Genomic DNA, 25,297 nt, shown 5'->3' on the forward strand with positions numbered 1-25,297 from the left:
AAGCCCAGGTTTAATAGCAAAGCTGTTGAAATGCTGCCACCCGACTGCTAATTTTAGTCATAATAAAATTCCCTGGAGCAAATGAACGCGGGCAAGGGATCAAAAACAATGGATTAAACAAATGAAGATCCAAGAGAAAAGAGAGAAAAGAATGGCCCATAAAACAGAGAAGTGACAGATGTAGGAACAATAAAAGAGGCATGAAAGAAAGAAGGAGAAAGAGAGAGGTGATGGCAGGATCCATATGGGGCCTCTTGGTTTTTGGGCAGCAAGGGGAGACATGCCAGTTAATGGCTTCCAGACACACACACACACACACACACACACACACACACACACACACACACACACACACACACACACACACACACACACACACACACAAACCTAATTCGATTTGGAAATCTGACAGGACAAGGAGACTGAGTGTATGTGTATGTGTATATACCAGAGGCCTTTTCTTTTCGAATACTCAAGAGGTCTGACTTCCTCTGCCCATCGGGAGTGGGGCCAGCTAGTCTCAGTGTGTGTGTGTGTGTGTGTGTGTGTGTGTGTGTGTGTGTGTGTGTTTGCAGGCACTGGGGGTTAATGTATGCTTTCAATCACAGCTCTAGAGGGGAGAAATCAGATCCACACGCATGCTTACACACACACACACACACACACACACACACACACACACACACACACACACACAGCATGAGAAAACATGTATTGGGTAAGAGTACCGCAAAAGCTACAGTTTAACTATTAAACTGATTGTCATTGATACCACTTTCCGACATGAGATTGATATCGATCTCATCATCTAAATCTTGGCAAGAAAACAAATAAACATATTTCCAAATAAGTCAAACTGTTCCTTGAAACACTGACATTAAATTGAGTTTATTTCATTTGTTTTAGGTTGACCCAACAATACTGGCTGCTTCCTGCTTTTGTCTGCAAAGTTAGAAAGTTGCACGTGAAGGTTATTAAAAGGTTAATGAGCAGTAACAGAAAGTAAAGGGATAAAGACAAAGAAGTGGAAGGAGACAAAAAAAAGAAAACTAATTTGAACAAAGCAACAGCAAGTGAAGAGAAATGAAGAGGGGACAAGATGAAAAGAGAAGCAAAGAGGAGGACACGAAGAAATAATTAAACAGAGGAAGGATAGATATGGAGGAGTGGGAGGGGATAGAGAGGGCAAGATGACTTAACTGGGTTACACCGTCTGCTCAGGAATACTCCACCCCTCAGTCTCCAACACACACAAACACAATTTCCCAGTGAGGTAAACCCCCAGAATTTCTCCCATATGCGCTGTCATAGCCCTCCCACTCCTGCAATTTGTGTGTGTGTGTGTGTGTGTGTGTGTGTGTGTGTGTGTGTGTGTGTGTGTGTGTGTGTCAACACTTTTCTCTGACATTCCTGCACAGAGCGGAGAGGCAGCGAGCTCGGCTGCAGAGAGACAAAACTACAAATCTCACTTCATTAGGAAAAGTTTGACTTTTCTCAAAAGAAGAAGAAGAAGAGAAACAGTTCTTTTCCTTGTTGCAACGCGTATCTTCATCCATCACATCTCATTGGGATCTTTTCTGACTAGGGAATTCCAATTTTGGGAAATCTGCCTGCAAGTGGGATGTCTTTAATTTTTTAAAAGGGATTTCTAGGAAAGCATCCTCTTGTATTCAGTCACAGTTTCCTCCTGTTCCTCCCTTCTCCATCTCCACCTCCCTGGAGACAGACTCCAAACTTCAGACTGCGGAGTTTGGGAATACTTTTGGAGAGACAAAGGACAAGAGCATAGTGTTGCAACAGCATTGAAAGAGGTGAGTTAACATAAAAAAAATTTCAATTTGTAATGACATGTAGCTCTTGTTCGAATGGTGGTTGAATGCATTGTTTAAGCAGCTTTGGACAAAAAAAACATCTGTCAAACTTGCATGTTTGTACTATTTTGCATTAGTGTTTTTTGTTATAATTTGTCAGAGTATAATAATACAACCTGTCTTGCCAGTAAATCTGCCCTGTATACTTTAAAGAGAGAACTGTATTGTTAATGGTGCATAAAAGTGGAGTGTGTTGCACAATCTGTCCGTAATGTAACGTCTCAGGGGAGTCAAAGTTGCTTGTTCTGCTGTTCCCTTGCTAGATCTTAGTTGTGTGTCTGAGAAAGAGAGAGAGAAGAATTGTGGGGCAAGGGGGGTTTAAATCGTCCACTGCATCGTGCATTGATCTTAAAGAGATGACAGGATGAAAGAGAAGAAAAACATAACAAAAGTATGATGAAACAGGGAAAGGATGTGGAGTTTCAACCCCTCTCTGGTTTTATCATTAAATAGCAGGGACGGACACTGGGAAAGAAAGCCAATGATGCACACATGCACAAGTACACATTCAAATGCTCAAATGTTTCAGGCACACGCATGAATAAATGCAAACAGATGTTGCATGCACGCACGCAAAGAAAGGGTGTCAAACTAACTCATGGTCTCTTTCTCTCTCTTACTTTCTCAATTACTCACACAAAACACACACACACACACACACACACACACACACACACACACTTTTAGACAGATTTAAACAAACACAGCTTTGTTTCATTGCACTCATCTGTTTAGTGGGCTCTTGGCTCAGATCACAGACGGATCCAATGATTCCAGGGCTGCAATACAATACACACACACGCACACACACACACACACACACACACACACACACACACACACACACACACACACACACACACACACACACAATTATATAGATACACTCGCTGTCTTTTTCTCACATTTCATGCACAAACATCTTTTCATTCTCTGATCCTCCATAATTAACATTTCTGTCAGACCTGTGCCCAAGATCATAAAATGCATGTTATAAATGCGAATGAGTCTTTTGAATAAGTGCACGCAACATTTATCAAGTTACTCTTAGTTTCTCTAACTTGTCCACGTGTTTATTTGTTTTGTGTTTAACCCCGACAGAAAGTTGTCTCATGTCGTATATTGCATTTACATATATGGTATTCAAAAGACATTCGGATTCATAAACTTGAAAGCTTCTCCAAGCAACCACAAATCATTGGCCTCTGAGTTATAGCAGCTGGGAGTTGGAAGTTCAAGTGCGCCGTAACAGTTGGGGTGTGTCTTCCTTACTTCCTTTTCTTGGCTCAAGAATATCTTTGGTGTGTCCAAAATTGCTCCCTATTCACTATCTAGTGCGCTATATTTATTTTACGTTATTTTATCTGGAAGCCATGAAGCATTCATTATTCTATTTACATCATGTTGGTGTCGGTGTTTTTCTCTGCAGACCCTGGCTCCTGTAAAGATGGCTGACGTGGTGCAGCCAGAACCCAACAGCCTGCAGATACCCGGTGAGACACACATACAGTATTGTATAGTTTATACACATGCTTTATTATGGCAACCTGTTCAAAATGACTCACTGTTATCTTTTGGAGCGTGAACACACAGACCTTTCCATGTCCCTCTCTCCCACTTGGGAATATTACTCAAATCAGATTCCAGCAACATTCCAGTCATTCCAGTGAAACTACAGATATTCAATCTCACATTTAGAGAGCTTAAGGTCGAGTGTCTCCTTCCTTGTGATTAGATAACGTTTCCCTTACTGCATATCGCTTCAAACTAATTTTTTTGGCAATTCCATTCATTTTCCAGTGGAGTACGTGTGCTGCTTTGCCAATGCTGAAACGTGTTTATATTTGTAATAAGATTTTAATAGTTAGCCACCACTGCGTATCTTTACATTTCTCTGTCCCTTCCTCTTTCTCCATGAATTCCCAGGTGATACTTTATCAGCTCCTTCATCGCCTGCCACAGCTAGAAATGACTGCAGCATCACACCCCTCACACCCTCACCCTCGCCGGTAACTATGCACACACACACATTCACCACAGAAACTCCTACACACCCTTTACCCTTTCTACTTATTTTCTTTATATAGAGCTCTTAAACACGACATTTAAACCCACATCCACTTCTCACTGTTATTAGTGGTTTATAATAACACTTACACTCAGAGTTTAAAGGGAAGTGTAGACTTAAAGTAAGTGCCCAATAAAGACGAGAGGAGAGGAGTAAATAGAGAATCTATCCAATAGGAGTGATTATGGAGAGGAGTTCTCCTATCAGTACGAGCTACAACTCACACAATTCTCTCTCTCTCTCTCTCTCTCTCTCTCTCTCTCTCTCTCTCTCTCTCTCTCTCAGAGGGTGGAGGTCAGACCCAGGATGTCCTGCCCGTTCTCGGTTGTCGTGGCAATAGACTTTGGGACAACCTCCAGCGGCTATGCATTTAGCTTTACACAGGACTCAGAAGCCATCCACATGATGAAGTAAAGGCTGTGTATTGTCTTCAATTCAATTCTATTCTATGAGTTTCTACCTTTGACATCTTTTTCCTCCAATCTACGCACGCAGGCGCTGGGAGGGTGGCGACCCCGGGGTGGCCAATCAGAAGAGCCCGACGTGTCTGCTGCTGACTCCTGAGTTGCGGTTCCACAGTTTTGGATTTGCAGCCCGGGACTTCTACCACGACCTGGACCCAGAGGAGGCCCGGCACTGGCTCTACTTCGATAAGTTCAAGATGAAGATCCACAGCACAAGTGTAATATATGAGTATATGGGTAGTAGTGACAGAAAGACAACTTTACACAATACATCTAGACTGAAAGGGTAAATTCTAAACATCTAGGTCGAGTTGCATTGTGGGAAGTGTAGGATGCAGTGTAATTGGAGCTTGAACTATAATCAGGATGAAAAATCTGGATATCTTGGCCTCTGCTGCTTAATTTTTTGCTATTTTTTTTTTTTTTTGTAACTTTGTTTCTCGCAAGTCTCCGGACTTTATGGAAGGGAAATAAAAAATGCTAAAGTATCCCCTTTAAGCAACAGAAAGATGACTTGTTCTTGCAGCAGTGTTTCAGCATTTGCGGCTGTTTTGCTACAGGACCTCACCATGGAGACGGAGCTGGACGCCATCAACGGTCGGAGGGTCAGGGCCATCGAGGTGTTTGCTCACGCCCTGCGCTTCTTCAGGGAACATGCTCTAAAGGTGCACGTTATGATTGCAGTATGGTGCAGTGTGGTGGACATGTTTATACACTGTTCATACGTGTGTGTGTGTGTGTGTGTGTGTGTGTGTGTGTGTGTGTGTGTGTGTGTGTGTGTGATTTATTTAGATATACTTTGCAAGCCAAGGTGTAGAGATGACTTAAATATTTGCTGTACTGTAGCTCATAAAGTGTTTTGCTTTGACTGAAACTCACATCTTCAGTACGATTCTGAGTGTTCCATTTGATCCGGTTTCAGGAAGTGAAGGACCAGTCGTCATCAGTGCTGGAGGGAGAGGCGATCAGATGGGTAATCACCGTCCCCGCTGTGTGGAAACAACCTGCTAAACAGTTCATGAGAGAGGCTGCATACCTGGTAGGGACACACATATTGACAGATACATACAATCTACGCATAGAGCAATAGATATGACTGGTTGAAAGGGGCTATAAACTTGTTCTGGTCTGATAAAAACAAGCCTTCTTTCCTACAACAACCCTCTAAAACCCACTGAATTACAAAAAATAAATTTTGATTAAGCATCAGACAAGGCTGTTTTTCTTGTTGCATGAAAAGTCGATATTTTGGAGATACATGGTTTTGACTGGACAAAGATGATTGTGGCCATCATTGGCTGCCGGTATCGTACATACATGTGATTATAACAGTTCCAGGTTGTATGACTAAAACCTTTCAAAATCAGTGGATTTAACTTGTTCAACAGGCTAGACTTTAGTCTTCCAGATACACACACGTACAAACACGCAGAGGATGATGGTAGACTGTGTGTGGAGTGTGTGTGTGACATCATAACGCTGCTCTTTTGCCTCTATCCTCCCTGTACATCTTCCCACCAACAGACACACTCCTCCTCAGTGTACTGTAGTGTGTCACAATAACTTGTAGGAAGGATGGGTACATGGACAGGAATGCAGGGGGTCCTATCACAATAGACATCAATGACAATGGACCAACCCATGTTTGAATGTGTGTGAGTGTGTACATGTGCAGCATAGCCCATGGGAAAGACTGTACAACCTTTCACTTTTAAAGTCATGCTCTCCTCATTCTCGTTCTCTCTTCTTTCAATTTTCTCATCTTTTACACACACAGACTTACACACACAGACTTACACACACACACACACACACACACACACACACACACACACACACACACACACACACACACACACACACACACACACACAGCCTCCTAGCTTAAGGCTGTCAGGGTGTGTGCACTTCCTGCTGGTGATGATGTAATCACAAGTGAACAATGAGAGAGGCCGGCGTACAAACACAGGAAGTGGTGTCCAGACCCCCGCCCTGCACACACACACACACACACACACACACACACACACACACACACACACACACACACACACACACACACACACACACACATCATTCCAGCCACTGAACTTTACACCAAATACATCACGACTAATGCTTATATACCAACTCTCCTCTCCTAGTGGTACTTAGCATACTGTATGCAGGCTATATACAGACCAAAGCAGAGAGAGAACAGCTTTCTCCTACGTCTAACTTTCTCTTGTTCAGCCCCCTAAGTATCTCAGTACAATCAAGAGCACTGCAGGATAATAAAACTCTGCGAGTAAAGTTTCTCTCCCTCTCTGTTTGTCTTTACTCCTCCAGGCTGGTCTTGTGTCTCCTGACTGTCCTGAGCAGCTCCTCATCGCTCTGGAACCCGAAGCTGCGTCCATTTACTGCCGTAAGCTCCGCCTCCACCAGGTGATTGACCTGAGCTTGCAGCCAATCACAAATGGCTTTGATTTGGAAGGATCCCGACCATTTGACTCCAGCTTCAGACAAGGTAGTGAAGAGAGAGAAAGATTTTGTCTGTGTGTGTGTGTGTGTGTGTGTGTGTGTGTGTGTGTGTGTATACTTTGTGTGTACTTTGTGTGTGCGTGTGTGTGTGTGTGTGTGTGTTTGTGTGTGTCTTCTTGTAGACTTTGTCATTAGCATAAGCATGAAACCACACTGTGTTCCTGGAACTGGTGTTGTTAGATTTCACTTGGGGATTGTGGTTTATGCAAAGGACAAACTGCGTGTGTGTGTGTGTGTGTGTGTGTGTGTGTGTGTGTGTGTGTGTGTGTGTGTGTGTGTGTGTGAAAGAAAGAAATCTGACTTCAAATACTACTTGTGGTTTTTACTCTGACTTTGCAGTTGTGTATGTGTGTGTGTGTGTGTGTGTGTGTGTGTGTGTGTGGATGTGTGTGTGTGTGTGGGGTGTGGGGGCATTATACAAAATATATCGACGATGTTTCATTTACGGGATTGTTCTGCCGGATTGCCCTTATTTTCGGCCGAATATCCCTCACCTTCCGCTTTCTTTGTGTTGGCATTCTAAACTCCGGTCGATTCAGGAAACGTCCTCCGAGCTAGAACCGTCAATCAAATTATATTTATCTTTCTCATCAATTCTCATCACACACTCGACAGCCATTTTAATTCCAGAGCTCACCTCTTTACGTGCACGTTCCACCAAAACAAGTTCCTTCCCGAGGCTATTTTGCAGCGGCACCTTACCTCTGTGCGGCGCTTAGCGCTGCCCAAGACAATTGTGATTGGTTAAAAGAAATGCCAATAAACCAGAGCACATTTTTCTCCCATCCTGCAATGCTGTATGGACTAGCCAGATCCTCCTACACAGCGCTGTGGAGGAAGGTCGGGCAATGCGAGATTATACAAACTACTACAGACAAACTACTTTTTATATCATAACATTTTTTTCTAGATTGTGAAGTATTCTACATCTTATAAGTATTTTGTGGCAATGTGGCTTTTCAATTCATATATTGTGAAGTGGGAGGAGTTATTTCGGGCATGTGGGGTCGATTTTCTGCATAGACAATATTAAGTGACTGCCAGTGAAGGCATGTATGGTCATGAAACTCTTCTGGTTGAATCATCAGTACAAAGGGTGAGAAGCTGTGTTACAAAATATCTGGTTCTTTGATAAAAAATAAAATGTATAAACCTTTGCATATAAAAACGTAAGGGGAGAACAGGGGACATATGTACTTGCATTTGGGTTTCTAGAGCTATGTCCATAATTGCAATGAGAAAGCAATTTGTATTGCTCCTCTGACTGACTTTTCCTATAGCACTTTATAGCACACAGACATATTATCATGCAATAGCTGCATTAAAAACAGTTGTTTGCAACAGCTACAGAACAATGCTACTGAAATACAGCAAAGGAACAGAGAGTGATTTGGAATAGGAGAGTGATGCATAATTCAGGAAACGAACATGCCGTCCAAAATCCCCTGCACAGGCTCACTTATACATATGCAGTCAGTGACACACACACACACACACACACACACACACACACACACACACACACACACACACACACACACACACACACACACACAAAGAACATTCACACACACAACGACACACACTAAACACAGGATATTGTAATTGGAACAAGGTGCAGTGAGACTATGTTCTCACCCCCTCCAGGCCTGTCATTCTCCCTCTCCTTCACTCGCATTCATTTTTCTTTCTTTTCCCTCTGTCTTTCAAACATTTCCTCCCCCTCTTACTTTCTTTTGCCAGGTTGTACACTTTGCAAGGACTCTGTAGACACAGACTGCCACACAAACAGAAATACAGTATTTCAACACACACACACTTGGCATCACGGTCATGGTTTTTATTATCTTTAGCTTTTATTCCACCTCATTTCGTCTCCAAAGATAGCACAGGGGAGTCATTAACACACACACACACACACACACACACACACACACACACAAGCACACATGCACACATGCACGCACGCACGCACGCACGCATGCACACATACATTTACTTTTCTGCTGTTTCATGTAAATGGTTTCCAGACTTGAATTTCACTCATCACCCCCATCCAAACACACACACACACACACACACACACACACACACACACACACACACACACACACACACACACACACACACACACACACACACACACACACACACTACCTCCTGTGTCATCCAGAGGGTGAAAACAACTGTAAGAGTATTTGCTTTCAGGACAATGTAGTCATTGTTGCTTTACAATCTTTTTCTTTCTTTCTTTCTTTCTTTCTTTCTTTCTTAATTTCTTTCTCTCTCACACACACACACACACACACACACACACACACACACACACACACACACACACACAAATGTCATCAATGCAGGACCTGGTGCTTGTTTTGGTGACGCGCCAAAGCTCTATAACTTGGCCATTTAAGACGAGTTGGATCCCCGATATGCATTTTAAAACCAAGTGTAAACAGGGTCTATGTCTCATTTCATGGGTTCACTTGCATGTTTGGAGGCATATACGTGTATCTGCTCTGTCAAACAGCCTGTCAGGTGTTTTGTATTTCTGTCAGCTTTCAACAAATTTCTTCTGTCATGCAAAAATATTATGACTCTAGTTGTTGTATGTTTTTCTTATTTTACTTAGATTGAAAGACTTTATACTATTCTTTGGGTAAATGTCATGACCTCATGGGTTATGAAACTAAGGTCCAAACCTTACCATATGTAGTATACATTACAGAGGTCAATTAGGTTGAAAGTTTGTTTTTTCTCTAGCCAGTTTGCATTGAGCATTAGTTAAACACAAGTGTCTGATCCTACAGTATGTTTATACAGAAAGACTACAAAATGTTTGAATGCTAGCAAAGCAGTGAACGGTGGTGATGACTCATGGGGCCCACAGCTGGAGAGAGTTCAAAAAACATTCTTTGTTGTTGAATTGTTTTATTTAGAAAAAGGTGGCCTTTCTTTAAAACAGCTTCCCGCTGACACCAAAAACAATGTCCTTGTGTCCACTGAGTTAATTACCTAAACAATTTCATACAAATGCGTGTGCAACAAAAATCAAATATCAAAGGTATAAAAACTGAAGTATGCTGTGTATTTAGCTTTGTGTGTGTGTGTGTGTGTGTGTGTGTGTTGCAGCGAGGGAGCAGTTGAGGCGATCCAGACACAGCAGGACCTTCCTGGTGGAGAGTGGAACCGGAGAGCTGTGGTCAGAGCTCCAGACTGGTGAGACTGTGTGTGTGTGTGTGTGTGTGTGTGTGTGTGTGAGACAGACCCCACATGTCGGAGATATTGATGATATTGACCTTTAACCCCAACTGACTATGAGAAGCAGGCACACCTACTACTTTCTCATGTCTACATTATTTACTGCATTCACTCTATCACTTCACTGTACAATATCTGAACTGTTGGACTGGGGACTGAGATTTTGAGGAGAAAGTCCTAATATTTTGAAGAAAAACATCTAAATGTTAGAAGAATAAAGTCAGAATTTTATAGTTTTTTTAGATTTTTTTTTAAAGGACCAAGGAAGAACAGGTCTGTCGTTCTAAACTACTATTCACAACTACAACATTTACAACCCAACAGTGTCCAGTTTTGCCTGGGATCATTCTCTGGTTTTACACACACGCCTTTTCGCTCTGCTGAGCCATGACAACAATCTGAGGAGCCACCCTTTCTGCTCCCTTTCCTGACCACAAACACACACACACACACACACACACACACACACACACACACACACACACAGGAAGGACCCAGCCCATGGGACTCTTTGCATCTGCACTGTAAATAAACCAAAGAGTCTTCCACCTCTTGCATTTTTGTTCATCTGTCCCAACATTTTCAATTTTTTTTGTAAATTTTTGCTGCTCACAATTTTTTTCTTTCTCACTCACACTAGCTCTCTCGTGTTTAGGGTGTGGTCAGCTAAACTCAGGGTTACTAAGCCAAAACCAGCTCTTATTGCATATCATAAACACACACACACACACACACACACACACACTCACACTCACACAGGGAATCACAGATGCCTGGAGGTTGTTTATGTTGTTTATATTTGAGAGTCTATTGGTTGAAGAGCTTCAGGGAAAATACACACGCACACACACATACAAACACTGGAAACACTGACATTTATTTTTATCATCCATAATTTCCTCCTACAAACTACGGAGAAACATCATGTTCTTACAGCACTATGCAGAATATTCTCTTGCCCTGAAATCAAACTGATAAGCAAGATTATTTGAAAAAAATATTCCAGGACACTGTATGTATTAAAATTGTGCGTGTTTGTGCACTCTTTGTGTAGGTGACAGGTACATTGTTGCAGACTGCGGAGGAGGAACAGTTGACCTGACAGTCCATCAGATAGAGCAGCCACAAGGAACACTTAAAGAGCTCTACAAGGCTTCAGGTACAAACTTTTACAATTGGCTGAAACACGAAAATCTCTTCCTACTGAATCCAAAGCTGTAGATCTTCTTCCAGGCGGTCCGCACGGTGCCGTCGGCGTTGACCTGGCTTTCGAAGCCATGCTGTGCCAGATCTTTGGCGAGGACTTCATCCAGAGCTTTAAAGCCAAGCGGCCGGCGGCCTGGGTGGACCTCACCATTGCGTTCGAAGCGAGGAAACGGACGGCGGCGCCGGGCAGGGCCAACGCCCTCAACATCTCCCTGCCCTTCTCTTTCATCGACTACTACAAGAGACACAGGGGGCAGAGTGTGGAGGCCGCCCTGAGGAAGAGCAAGTGAGTGTGTGTGTGTGTGTGTGTGTGTGTGTGTGTGTGTGTGTGTGTGTGTGTGTGTGTGTTTGTGTGTATCACAGCGGGATGAGGTGAGTGTGTGAGCAGTTGGATTAAACAATGAATTGATTTAGTGTATCTGTAACATTAAAGCTGTAACTCTCTCCTGTGTGTGTGTGTGTGTGTGTGTGTGTGTGTGTGTGTGTGTGTGTGTGTGTGTGTGTGTGTGTGTATATCACAGCGGGATGAGGTGAGTGTGTGAGCAGTTGGATTAAACAATGAACTGATTTAGTGTATCTGTAACATTAAAGCTGCAACTCTCTCCTGTGTGTGTGTGTGTGTGTGTGTGTGTGTGTGTGTGTGTGTGTCAGTATGAACATAGTGAAGTGGTCCTCCCAGGGGATGCTACGGCTGACACAGGAAGCCATGAACGAACTCTTCCAGCCCACCATCGTCAACATTGTCAAACACATTGGTGAGAAACACACAAAGACACGTGTCATTTAGCTTTGCTGGCTTTAGTCGGATCACCATAAGACAAGGAGTGGAGGTTTCAAATTGAAGATATCAATATTTCCCTATGAAACATCCAGCCACAGTACACAGAAACACACACTTTGCTCATACACTCTAATGACGTGAAATGATTTGAAAGCTCTTCCCTCTTTTTGTCCCCTGACAGAGGAGCTGATGGCAAAGCCGGAGGTTCACGGTGTGCGTTTCCTCTTCCTGGTTGGTGGTTTTGCCGAGTCGCCTATGCTGCAGAAAGCAGTCCAGAGAGCACTGGGGCGGACGTGTCGCATCATCATCCCCCATGATGTTGGACTGACCATACTGAAGGGTGCCGTGCTCTTCGGGCTGGATCCCACTGTCGTGAGTGTTCAGGAGCACCTGTTAGTAACAGAGTAGTCTATATCCACGACGTTCCACTTCCGCGATTGCTCCGGTGCCGCCGGAAATTCCACCGGATGTTACTCCTTTCGGCCGGATGTCCCGTTACCTTCAGCTTTCCTTGTGTTGTAATTCTAAACTCTGGTGGATTTGTGAGGACTATGGTTAACTGCTCCTCAGATCTCTGCAGGGTAAATCCAAACAGCTAGCTAGACCATCTGTCCAATCTGAGTTTTCTGTTGCACGACTAAAACAACTTTTGAACGTACACCAAAACAAGTTCCTTCCCGAAGCTATTTTGCAGAGGCACCGTGGCGCCGTCCAGCACTTAGGGCCGCCCAAGACGATTGTGATTGGTTTAAAGTAGTGCTGTCAGTTAAACGCGTTAACGACGTTAACGCAAACCCATTTTAACGGCGTCAATTTTTTGATCGCGGGATTAACGTTCTTTTTGGCCTAGCAAACTTTGTAGTTTTTTTCACATGCTGTTGCAACAACTATTAATGTTAGAAAAACTACAACACCACACCGGATCTAGCTGGACCGGAAACAAAACAACAGGCACGCCGCACACACTTGTTTGGGCTTGCGAGCCGGCCAAAGAGTAGTAGGCTAACGTCACGTTTTGAGTGGATGGCGAGCGTGAATTGACAAAATGGATGCCAATAAGATTCTGAACGGAAAGCTTACTTTTAAAAAGTTGTCGAGGGGGACAGTAGTTTCACGCATACACAGCCTGTACGACACGGAGAAAGCAGCCAAACTGGAACTGCTGCAGAGTGCTGCAAACGCTGTCTCATTAACCGGTGATCACTGGACGTCAGTGAGTAATCAACATTATTTAGGAGTTACTGCACACTATACTGACTATGTATATCAGCATACGGTTTTAGGACTGTGTTGTTTGTATCGTTTTTTTTTTTTTTACTGTTTTTGTCATTTGGGACATTGTCCACCCCCTTTTCTGTCCAGGAGAATTGTTACATTCCTTATTAGAAAAATGTAAAGGTTACAAATGTCCTGCTGTGGCATCCGGTTTTTGGACCATTTTGTTTGTACTGTATAAGCAAAGTGTTAGTGTTACATCTCAGTTAGGTTAGGTACTTGGAGGAATTGTGCAATAATGACAGATTCACACGTTTCTTTTGTTTACAGTAAATAAATAATAAACAAATACAAATCTTAAAGTCAAGTTCATAAAGTAACTTTCTTTGAATTCATTTGATTCCCAATTAAGATACACTGGTAAGAATGGCTTTCCATTGTTAATATGTACTTAAAAACTGTTCTGAAATGCGATAATCGCATGTTTTATCATATAAAACATGCATCGTGATTAACTATAGAAATTTGGCGATTAATCGCGATTAAAAAAATAAAACGTTTGACAGCCCTAGTTTAAAGAAATAAACCGGAGCACGTTTTTCTCCCATCCAGGAATGCTGTGTGGATTAGCCAGACCCTCCTCCGCAGTGCTGTGGAGGACGGTCTGGCAAAGTGAGACTAGTAACAGAGTAGCTTTTCAACACGTTCTAAAACCTCTCTCTCGCAGGTCAGAGTGCGTCGATGCCCCCTGATCTACGGCGTTGGCGTATTGAACCGGTTCGTGGAGGGACGCCACCCACGGGACAAACTCCTCATCAAGGATGGTCGCCAGTGGTGCACCGATATCCTGGACCGCTTCGTCTGCGTCGACCAGTCGGTGGCTCTGGGCGAGGTCGTGAGGCGGAGCTACACGCCTGCTCGTCTGGGCCAGCGGAAGATCATCATCAACATCTACTGCAGCGCCACAGACGACGTCACGTACATCACCGACACTGGAGTCAGGAAGTGCGGGACGATAACATTAGACCTACCGGAACCACTACCGGGAGCAGTGGGCGGAGCTGGAGGAGGAACCGGAGGCCCAGAGAGAAGAGAGATCAGAGCCACCATGCAGTTTGGAGACACGGAGATCAAAGTCACAGCCGTTGACGTCATGTCTAATCGCTCCGTGCGGGCTTCCATAGACTTCCTGTCTAATTGAGGAGGAGCAGGAAGTGGAGACGAGGATTGGAAAACAGAAAAAAAACTGATTCTAGGGACGATAATATAAAAAAAGCGGTACTTTGGGAGTGGGACTTTGCATTCCAAGAAGAAACTTCCATCCTGTAAGTCAGACATTTAGGCTTTATATTTACTACTTAGAAAAAGGATAAGGAGAGGAACTTTTTTTAAACTCTCCAGCCTTCATAAGTACATACTCCTCAAAAAAAACATCTCCTCAACTGAAGGGTAGGGCGCCCTCTATGTACAAGAAAAGTACACATGAATGTGTCTGCCTCCTGTCTCCAGTGGAGTTTTTCATGTCATACCATATAATGCTGTCACAGGCATTTCCTGCCCAGAAAATATCCAGAGCAACACTATGAACTCTATGAACACTATGAGTAAAGCTAACGCTAGCTAGTGGCTAAGTACACATCCCTGCTGAAACGAACAGATACCTTCTAATAATTCAGCCTGTCCGAGGTGTATTTCAACTTTTGCATTATACTACCTAGAGTGAAACTCACTCATCCCAATAGCCAAATAAGAAGACTGTTGCCTTTTTGTTATTTGCCATATACAAGATATTGACGCAACTACCTGGACTGCAGCTGTGACTGTGATTGAGCATCACCTATTGGTGAAAAGACTGAACTACAAGTTGTAGATCACATGGGAGGTTTTAAGCTCTCTGGGTGCATCAAACACACACCTAAGGATCCTTCACTATGAAGGACTGTGGCATTACATGCATCTTTCTTACAAAGTATGTCACCATTTACATCCAGGTGTATCGTTCGGTATCTGTAGTGTTTTTGAAAGTTACCTTTTTTTGGGCATTTTTGGCCTTTATTTTCGACAGGACAGATGAAGACATGAAAGCGGAGAGAGAGGGGGAATGACATGCAGCAAAGGGCCACAGGTCGGAGTCAAACCCGGGTCCGCTGAGGAGTAAACCTCCACATATGGGCACCCGCTCCACCAACTGAGCTATCTGGGTGCCCTAAAAGTTACCTTTTAATGGTATTCTTGACTTTTCACATAGCCTAAAAAATGGGAAAATTCAAACCAGCATGATTAACACTTAGAGCCAGTTGATTTGGGCCAAAACCTAGCTTTCAACAGTCTCACTAGCCTTTTACAGGTTCCTTTAACCACATCTCCCGGCCTTTCTCAGCAGATGGAGATGGCTCAGTTGTCTTCACTCCGTTACCACATGTTAAAACGTGACTTAAGTTCCATACAACTGAGTTATCGCCATGGCAACTGAGTAAACTTCACCAACTGAGGAAGACCGGGTAGTTAAAAGCTTAAAAAACATAAAACCTGGGATTTCTTTTGTCAAACTATGGTCTGTATTTTTTAATATAACCCTCTGCAGGGGCTTTAACTTCCCCCCCTTAAGACATCATACTATCTTATGTTGTGTATGCTGTAATAAACTGTATTCATGTTTATGTTCACTTTAAGTAACAGATTAAGAACCACTGTACCATGTTTAACATGCTGACCCAACCATGTTTGAGTTTTTTTCTCAGTCTTGTTTATTTTAATCTGTGCAGGTTGCAAAATGATTCAAAAGCATCATCCTTACACGGTCCTAAAGTTATGATCCATGGCCTTACATTGAAATTAAACCCATGCACCATTTTCCACAGCAAGACCATGCTTTACTTTTTCTATTTAAGAGAGCAACACACCTGCCACTAATGCACTACTGTCGACAATCTTCTGTCTCCACCCTTGACCAGATGTTTACAAAAAACAAACTGTCAACAGTATGATTTCAGCTGTGAATTTATTGATAATGGTCCAATAAATAGTTTCACATAGCACAACCAACGAATGGTTCAGAACTGCTTAACATCAGTGCTTTACTTCCCATGTTACACATCAGTTTGTCAAGTAACACATCCATATTAGAAATGATGGAACAGCTGCTTCAGGTCAGAGAGGAAGAGCTAACGTGGAGGGGACAGGAGTGTGTTTGATACAAAACCAAGGGGGAAACTAATTTCATTCTTCTTGAATTTCAATAGTTCTCAGTAAAATGGCTACACATGGAAAGATGCAAGACTTGAAATGTTAAACAGACGTTACCAAGTAAAAGCGTCAGTATAAAAAAAAAAAAAAGTGACAGAAAACACAAGAAATGTCAGCCATCTTTGAAAAAGTCTAAAGAATCCATCTCGAAATTGCTAGATAAACTTCTAATTTCCCCCCTGTTATTTGTTTCACTACACTTGCAATTTGCAACATGTCTATGACCGTTTACAAAGCCTAATTTTTATCTAGAATTCAAATCCAAATGCAGATCAAACATGCCAACCTTTATTCTACACAATCTCTGCATCCATGTGTAAATGTAGCCTGACTGGAACTGAAGACAATCCTGTTTCTGCATTTGGATTTGAATGCCAGTTTAAAATGTGGTTTTGTTCCTGCTTCTCTTAGTGAGCATGGGGTCTGCCGCGGCCTCTGCCCCTGCCACCGCCAGGAGGTCCATCCATACTGCTGCGTGGGTTCTTGATGGTCTCATCCACTGACAGGATGAGGCAGGCTGCCTCTGACGCCGCCGTCAGAGCATTGATCCTCACAATGGATGGTTCCCAGACGCAGGCAACATAGTTGTCTGCGATGTCCTCGTTGTTGATGTCTACACCGTACCACATACCACCCTGCACGGAGATGACAGAAGAACCCCACAAAGTCAAACAGAGTTGACTTTATATCCTGCTCCACAGCTAAACCTGAAGGCCATAAAAGTGCCCTTATGCCAAATATATACTATATTTTGAGTCTTGTGTAGGAAGGTAAAGCATGCGCGTTTCATTCCCTACCTGTGCGTGTTTGGCGCGCAGTTTGTTCAGAATGTTGGTAGCATCAAAGCCGGCGTTGTCACACAGCTGTCTGGGGATGATCTCCAGGGCCTTGGCGTATGCTCCGATCAGCAGCTGCTGTTTCCCAGGGATGGTCCTGGAATAATCCCGCAGGTACTTGGACAGCTCCATCTCTATGGCTCCTCCACCCGCTACAATGGAGTCGCTCTGAAAATCAGTAAAGTACAGTCAGCTTATTGCGGTCGGTGTGCACACACGGGTTGACAAATTAAAACAGAATTAAGGTTCTAGATCAAATCTCACTGGTTTGTATTAAATGCTACAAGTTTCCTTGAATTTAGCATCAAGGATAAGAAGAACTTCAACTAAAACTAGTATTACCGCCTCGCTGTTGTATGCCTCCGTCAACCAGTAAAGTTGCAGTTTACATCCATGTCTGTCCAGAATCATAATATATGTAGTGAGGACTTTGAAGCAATTCAAAAAATGAGTCCAAGTGGATGTTTGTGCCAACTGTGAAGAAATTCCCTCCAGGGAGTCATAAGATATCCCGTTCACAAGAACGAGAAGGACGTACGGACGGACAACCCGAAAACATAATGCCTCTGGCCACGGCTGTCGTGAAGGCATAATAAAAAACTAATTTCAAACCAGACTGAAGAACCTGCATATCACTTTACACAGATTAAGAGACTCCTGAATCCCTATATCAATTCAACACAACCAGTCATATAGGTGGAATGAACAGCAACACAGAGCTGGTCACAAATATTTGACATAGTGTACTCCTAATGGCTACATATATTGAGCCTTCTTGCAATCACTGGAAAACATGCACACATACACTCTATGTGTCGACTGACCTTGATGGCTCTGCGTACGATCATGATGGCATCATGCAGTGATCGCTCCGTTTCCTCTGTGAACTGTTCTGCTCCGCCCCTCAGGATGATGGTGCAGGTCTTCGCCTTTGGGCAGCCCTTAAAGAAGTTGTACCTACAGACACAGACGTGATGGGTGTGAGCTGTCACAGAGAATCATGATGCATGGTTTACTCTTAAAGATGTTCATTCTCTCAAGAGGACTGACAAATTTGGACTTGTCCCTCTTACCTCTCTCCTCCAACCTGGACCTCTTCGAAGAGTTCACACAGTCCCAGGACATCGTCTGTCAGGGCACCTACGGAGGTCTGGATGGAGCCACCGCAGGCCTGCAGGTCACATAACACACAATCAGTATTGTTCAAGCTAATTTTTTACATGTGAAATGTAGGTTTGCAACAGACAAGTTGATTCAAACAACAAGCCAACACGCCTACCATCATGGTCCTCTTCATATCCTCCTCCTGCACCCTGCCAGCACAGAACAGATCTCTGTCAGCGAAGAACTGGGTGGCCACATCCCCGATGGGTAACTTGGACAAAACCACTTTGGCTCCTGACTGATAGATCTTCTCCAGTTTGTCGTACAGGATGTTCCACTCTGCGTCCACAATGGCCTGGTATTCCTGCAAAAAAGGGGAAAGAAGGTTAAAACAGGGAGCAAGGAAGAGAGACTGATTTCACAACATTTCCAGGGATTTGGGTCACATCCTGATGCTGTGTGGTGGTCTTCATACCTCCACAGATTTCACGCGGACCTCAGCGTTATCCTTCTCAGCCTTCAGCTCCAGCTCCACATTGAGCAAAGCAATCCTTGGATTGTCATAGCGTTTAGGCTGCATCTCAAACCCAGCGTAGGAGAAGGTCTTCTTGAATGCAACCCCAGAGATCATTTGGGAATCCTGTGAAATTAAAGATAGACAGATGGATTTGGAATTTAAAAAAATGAAAAAGAGTGACAATTTGTTTTAGTAAACTCATAGAAACCTTTTTAAATGTTTAAACCTTGTTTTAATTTCCATGACTGACCCATATACTTGTTTCTATAACCGTCAGATCTTGTATTAAGCAATTTCAGGGGAAAGTTTTGCTTAAAATGGTAGAAAAAGTATAAAATACAAACCTCAAGGGCTCCTCCCTGGACCTTCTTGATGCCAATCATCTTAAGAGACAGCAGCTCGTCCAGAGACATGACAGCATCCACCACCATTTTAGAGAAGAACTCCTTCTGACCGGCAATGAGCTTGGAGTTCAGGGCAGTGGCTGCACACTTCTCCAGCAGCTGCCTCTGCTCCCTGGAAGAGATAGAGAGGGGGAGAAATTCTGAAAATGTACAACTAGACCAGTTATTAAAAGCACAATTTGACTACAACATATAAATACATTGCTCATAGATCAAACCTGAAATGCTATGTAGCTGCCATTTATATAACAAGGTGAACGTGAGCACTTACTGCTTGTCGTATTTCTTCACAGAGACGGCGATCTCATTGATCTTTTTGACAGCGAGTTGGGTGGCAGTGCGAAATGATCTGATAATGGTCTGTGGGTGGAGACCCTCCTCCACGTACGACTTAAGCTGCTTCAGGAACTCAGCAGCCAGAAGAGTGACGGAGGTGGTGCCATCTCCGACCTGAGGATAGTATAAAAGGAATAAAGCCGATTATGAAAAGCTATTATATGTAGTTTTGACGGGGAGATCCTACACTGTGTTAGCCTGGCTCCGCCCTCCTACTTACTTCCGCTCAATTTTCATTTTCCTTCACTACTCCGTCTGGGTTTGCGGTATATACTTGGGTTTTCTCCAGTCAATTATTTGTAGGTCCAATCAGTAAACAGAGGGAGTGGCTGAGAACGATGACGTTGACGACATGCACTAGAAAGATGCGAGCGAAGCCATTCGGTCCGTTGTGGCAGCAATGCTGCTGAATATCCAGAAGTTGAAGCCCGAGCAAGAACAATCTTTGCTGAGTTGTGTTGGTGGCCATGATGTTGTGGCCCTCCTCCCCACGGGGTTCGGGAAAAGTTTGATTTTCCCGCTCGCTCCGTTAGTGGTGAAGGAGTTGGCTAAGGCTAACGCTAGCGATGCTAATGCTAAATATAAGCCGATAGTTGTTGTCGGTCTCCCCTCTTGTTGCACATGCGCATGACATACGTCACGACCACACGTTAGCGATTGGTTATGGCAGATCCACAGTGGCTCTGGGCAGATCCAACAGTTTTAAACTTCAACAGAGTACCTGCCTTCAAGGAAGTTAACACTTGTCAATGGAGAGAGTCCAGACTCTCTGTATAAATAAAATGTACGAGAGTCTGGTAGGACCAGGCTAACACTGTGTTGGTATCAGGTTCAATTTTGAATCCACAATCTTCAATTTTGTGGCAGTTTTCATTAGGCCTGAAACCACCCACACCCACCTCAGCATCCTGGGAACGAGCGATGTCCACCAGGGTCTTGGCTGCAGGGTGAACCACATCCAACAGTTTCAGGATGGTGGCTCCATCATTGGAGATTGTGGCCTTACCTGGAAAACACATTTAATCACACATTTTTGGTGAGGGTGAATTCATCCCGTAATCCATTTCTTACATCCTTGTCTAACCATCTCTCCTTACCTCTGCCATCTACCATCAGTTTGTCCATCCCCCGGGGCCCCAGGGTGGTCCTGACAGCCTCAGCAATCACCTGGAAAAGACAACCCAACAGGTGCATTCAGACGCATTTAAAAGAATATTTGATAAACACAAAAATACAGAAAATAAAAACCACACAACCAAAGGAAGAAAAGCTGTTTTTCTGACCTGGCAAGCATTGATGTTACTGACGAGCTGGGGAATGCCCTGAGACGTGTCTGTTCCCTCCTTCAGCAGGATAACTGGTGTGGGCTGGAGAGACGAAGGGATAAAGGAAGAGGGAAGAAGAAGAAGAGGTGGTTGACAGAAGAGGAAGAGAAGATGGAAAGAACAAAGTGAGTAATCAAGTAAGCTGAACCCAAAACCAATAATTGAAAATAAGTAAGGCATACTTAGCAGTGTGCAGTGGTTATCTGAAACAAAATGTGAATACTGCCAGCACATCTTTGCAGCCATAGTTTGCTTCTTCATGAACATCATCACACAACACAAAATATCGGTAGAAACTGTAGGAAGCATGACTGTGACCAAGTTCATTTGCAGTACGAATGGCAAAGAAAATGCTATTGTGTGAATAATAGGTCATGTGGTTTAATTCGTAAAAGTATGGCTGAGCAATAGTTAAATGGCACATCATATTTCAGGAATTTTTGTACACGTGTAAACACATACACGTTCCATATTGTAATACCACAAAATCTAAAAAATATGTATATATTATAATGTTGAACTTAGCCATATCGCCTAGCTTCAGCACAAACAGTCTATAGGTTTGAATGGTTTTTAGTGACCATTTAAGGCCATAACCTAAAATGATAAAACATACAGGCTGTTGCTGGTACTGTAACGTTAGCTGTGGGGTGTGATGCTTTTGTTGCCCATCATCAAGACATGCTGTGCGACTGTCAAAAGCCGGATGTCTGTTTACAGTCTGCTCATAATACTGTTTATTGTAGCAGGCTAACGTTATATGTCCTAACACCTTGTATATTAAGTTACATACCGTTTTCTGCTCATTAACGTTAGCTAGCAGATTTAAGCAAATCACTGATTAACTTAGTCTGGTTTTTGTTTCTCTGCATGAGTCGGCTTTAGTCAGTCACGGCTAACATTACCAAATCTCAGGACAAATTCATATGCTGAGTAACGTTAAATTACTCGAGCAATACATTTTAGTTAATCGGTTTATCGGGCCGACTCTTGAGCATTAGCTAACATTACAGGGCCGGTAGACATGTTTCCTATGCAGCCACCGTATATATATTTATCTAGCTAACGTTAACGTTTTATGCAGCCACTCGTACAAAGAGGCTAAACACACAGCAGCTAACGTTAACATGATAATAACCTGACTGACAAAGCTGCAATGACAGAAGCTAACAAAACTAATAGACAAATACTTAAACTACCCTAAATTATAAACCCAAATAGTAACCAGCTAATAGGTATATAATATATAGCTAGCTAATATGTTAGTATATATGTATACGCCCATTGATGCTGGGTAGGTACCCTACGAGGCTAACGGTCTGGCTAAAAATAAAACCCATTTTTAAATCATTTTCACAAAAATAATTACTTCAAAAGACTGTCAAAAGGGAGTAATCTAAATTGAGAGTAGTCCAAATGAAAATGCTCGCTGGCAAACTGAAGGATGGACAGGGATTATACATTTGAATTTGGGCATGAATGCTAACTCACTCACCATCATCTTTGCAGTTCCTTCGAGAAGCTTTCCACCGGCATCCAATCCCACAATGCTTTTCGAAATCAAGAGCTGTTGGGGGTACGTTCAAGAACACGATGCAACGTTTTGTCAACGATATGAATGTACTATTTTACACTTTTACTGAAATAAAACACAGACTTATCGATAAACAAGCTTCTCTTGTGCGAATGCAGTTATTAATCACTAGTATGGAGCCCTAAAGTGCTCAAAATCGTATACACAAAGAGGATAATATGAAATAAACAATCATATGAATACATTTTGTTAAACATAAATTAACCAATACATAGTGAGTGTGACATAAAGTGAGACATTTTTCAAGATGAACTCATTATTATGAAATATGTTATTTCATTGTTGTTATTTTCGTAACTGGGTTAAAGTCTGTCATCATGGCCTTTTCCCCAATTATGTTTCAATATCTCTTTTTATTTATTTATTGGTTCATTTATATATTTTACAGTTTATTTATATGAATCATTATTTTGCTATATCTTATCTAGTATGATATTAAATACTTAAAAGTGGCCCCAGGTAAAGTGTGGGTCATATCATGAAATATTGATATCATGGTATTGTGACTTCTTGTGGGATTTCAGTTATAATATAGTTTATGGTCATCATATCCACATTAGTTGTTTTTATTTATATTGTTATTTAATTTGTTTTACTACATATAAATATCTTTTGAAAGCTCTTGCAAGTGTTCCAAAATATCATCACTATAGCAATGTTGAGGTATTTTTTTCTTTTTGTTATTAAACAAATTCCTCAAAAGTTATTGTTTACATTCATAGCAGGTTATACCATATAAGGCAAACATTCTGAAGGACACCTGTATGGAAAGTTGTCATCCGCACACAAGCATGCTCAGACATGCAAAGAGTCATGTCACATCATTTTCATGTCACCATCCATTAACATGTCATATTGAGCATGCTCTGAAAATTTGCATTTCATACAATTACAATGATCCAGCTGCACTGTGTATTTGCCGTAGTTGGCTTAATAACTTTCATTATCAATATCATTGTTTTGATTGGTGTAGTGATTTATAGAAGGGCTTACTTATATTTCAAAGGTAAAATCTTGTTCTGTGATGGAAGGAAATACTAGGGAAATACAAGGGAATGACTCGAGTTGTCATAGAAACTTCCCTCTGTCTCCAAAAAAACACACAAAATCCAGTCTGGAAGAGGCTAAAAATGAAGATTGAATGAATAATATTAATGCTGATTGCGGCTCTTATCTTAAATGACTCAATACCAATCAGAGTGTCTGGCTGCTTGAAAAGGTGTTGGATGATGATCAGTGTCAGAAAAGATGTGCTTTGTTTTAGGGTTTAGAGGATTTAAGGTTTAGGAAATGCTGTTAGGTCTCCTGACATGCAATAGCAGCAGCAGTTTTCTTTGATTGTGGTTCAAACTGAATGGGAGCTAATCTGAATGAGTGTGTACCCATACTGCTGGATCCTACTGATACTCATAACATTATAAACACATGGGACACTCGATTGCAGGACGCTCCCATGGATACTACATGAGCTTTGAATGTAACGTTGCTCATGGATGCATACTGATGGACCTGGTTGATGTATTGGTAGTTCCATGTTGGTATGAACAGTGAAATAAATCCTCATATGTACCCAGTGCTGTGGCTCCTTGCTTTCAGCCCTGAGGCCAGAGTCACCAGGGCAAAAACATTTTCATTTTCCAGTACTACTAAGCTTAGTAATGGAGCGGATTATGTCACACTTTCCTCTGTGTTGTCATGGACATATTAGGAGAACTCCAAGAAAGCCCACAATTCATTCTGATAAAAGTTGCTCATTTAGTGGTACACTGAAAATTATTTTTCATTTGTCAGTAAAATCAGCCGAAAGTGACGTCTTCAAATTATTAGCTTTGCCTGAGAAACAATCCAAAATACAAATATACTGTATCCAGTTCACTATCCTGCAAGACAAAGAAATGCATGAAATCCTCACATTAGAGAAGCTGCGACCACAAAATGTTTGAAAAAAAAAATGACTCAGATGATTCATTTATTATCATAATAGTTGCCAATACATTTTTTGTTGATCAGTTAATCGAATAATCGTTGCAGCTCTAATTCCTTCTCTGGTTGAGTAGGGTGACTCCCCGCACACATAAATGGCACAAAAATAATATATTGATTTGACTCTTTAAGACTTCTTTAATTTGTATTGGACATAATGTCTCAAATGATATGTTGTATATGATAGTTCAAAGAGTCATTTCTGAATGTGTGTCATTTTCCCTCATTGTATTTCTGTTGTTTCTGGGACCACTAGGACAGAATTTCTGCATAGCCTTGGTGTTGGATGTCTTCCATCCTTTGCTGTATACAAGGGGGGGGACAAAAAAAAGGAAAATAAGGTTGGGAAAGGATAATGCTCGATCTGAATGTCTCATTAAAAATGATAAACAAAAAGGTTTAGGCTCTTTGTTTATTCTTTAATTAATTTGCACATTATTAGGTCACTACACTGCAATAGAAGAAAATAGTTACCTTTGTCTGATTATGTGACAGATGAGCCAGAGGTTTGACGGGGAATTCCAAACAGTAGGTGATGAAGAGGATGAGTAAGCCTGCCGAAGGTC

General features: G+C 42.3%; 2 protein-coding genes across 2 annotated transcripts; one reads left to right on the plus strand and one right to left on the minus strand.

Moving 5' to 3' along the window:
• The first annotated feature begins 1,284 nt into the window (after window positions 1-1,284).
• Window positions 1,285-16,722, plus strand: hspa12b (heat shock protein 12B). The gene is made up of 14 exons (XM_078276620.1): window positions 1,285-1,811; window positions 3,301-3,364; window positions 3,798-3,880; window positions 4,225-4,349; window positions 4,435-4,621; window positions 4,964-5,068; window positions 5,326-5,442; window positions 6,732-6,909; window positions 10,056-10,142; window positions 11,239-11,343; window positions 11,418-11,676; window positions 12,042-12,145; window positions 12,353-12,543; window positions 14,114-16,722. Exons 2-14 carry the CDS (start codon window positions 3,319-3,321, stop codon window positions 14,585-14,587), a joined length of 2,061 nt encoding a protein of 686 aa, XP_078132746.1. The 5' UTR covers window positions 1,285-1,811; window positions 3,301-3,318; the 3' UTR covers window positions 14,588-16,722.
• On the minus strand, window positions 16,371-22,734 carry cct7 (chaperonin containing TCP1, subunit 7 (eta)). Its single transcript, XM_078276621.1, has 12 exons — window positions 22,650-22,734; window positions 21,113-21,196; window positions 20,927-20,996; window positions 20,729-20,835; window positions 19,765-19,943; window positions 19,434-19,605; window positions 19,048-19,212; window positions 18,748-18,936; window positions 18,542-18,639; window positions 18,293-18,425; window positions 17,430-17,636; window positions 16,371-17,267 (listed from the first exon to the last, which is right to left on the minus strand). Exons 1-12 carry the CDS (start codon window positions 22,653-22,655, stop codon window positions 17,040-17,042), a joined length of 1,638 nt encoding a protein of 545 aa, XP_078132747.1. The 5' UTR covers window positions 22,656-22,734; the 3' UTR covers window positions 16,371-17,039.
• Window positions 22,735-25,297: the final 2,563 nt, after the last annotated feature.

Source organism: Sander vitreus, chromosome 19, assembly GCF_031162955.1.
Source record: "Sander vitreus isolate 19-12246 chromosome 19, sanVit1, whole genome shotgun sequence".
Lineage (NCBI taxonomy): Eukaryota > Metazoa > Chordata > Actinopteri > Perciformes > Percidae > Sander > Sander vitreus.

What these genes read in the sequence shown, in the direction of transcription:
- cct7 (XM_078276621.1), bottom strand. An exon ending in GTAACATCAATGCTTGCCAG is followed by an intron (nt 20,997 to 21,112) that starts GTCAGAAAAACA and finishes TGTCTTTTCCAG; the next exon opens with GTGATTGCTGAGGCTGTCAG. An exon ending in GTGAAGAAATACGACAAGCA is followed by an intron (nt 19,606 to 19,764) that starts GTAAGTGCTCAC and finishes TATCTCTTCCAG; the next exon opens with GGAGCAGAGGCAGCTGCTGG.
- hspa12b (XM_078276620.1), top strand. Translation starts at nt 3,319, where the DNA reads ATGGCTGACGTGGTGCAGCCAGAACCCAACAGCCTGCAGATACCCG. An exon ending in CAACAGCCTGCAGATACCCG is followed by an intron (nt 3,365 to 3,797) that starts GTGAGACACACA and finishes ATGAATTCCCAG; the next exon opens with GTGATACTTTATCAGCTCCT. An exon ending in TGAAGATCCACAGCACAAGT is followed by an intron (nt 4,622 to 4,963) that starts GTAATATATGAG and finishes GTTTTGCTACAG; the next exon opens with GACCTCACCATGGAGACGGA.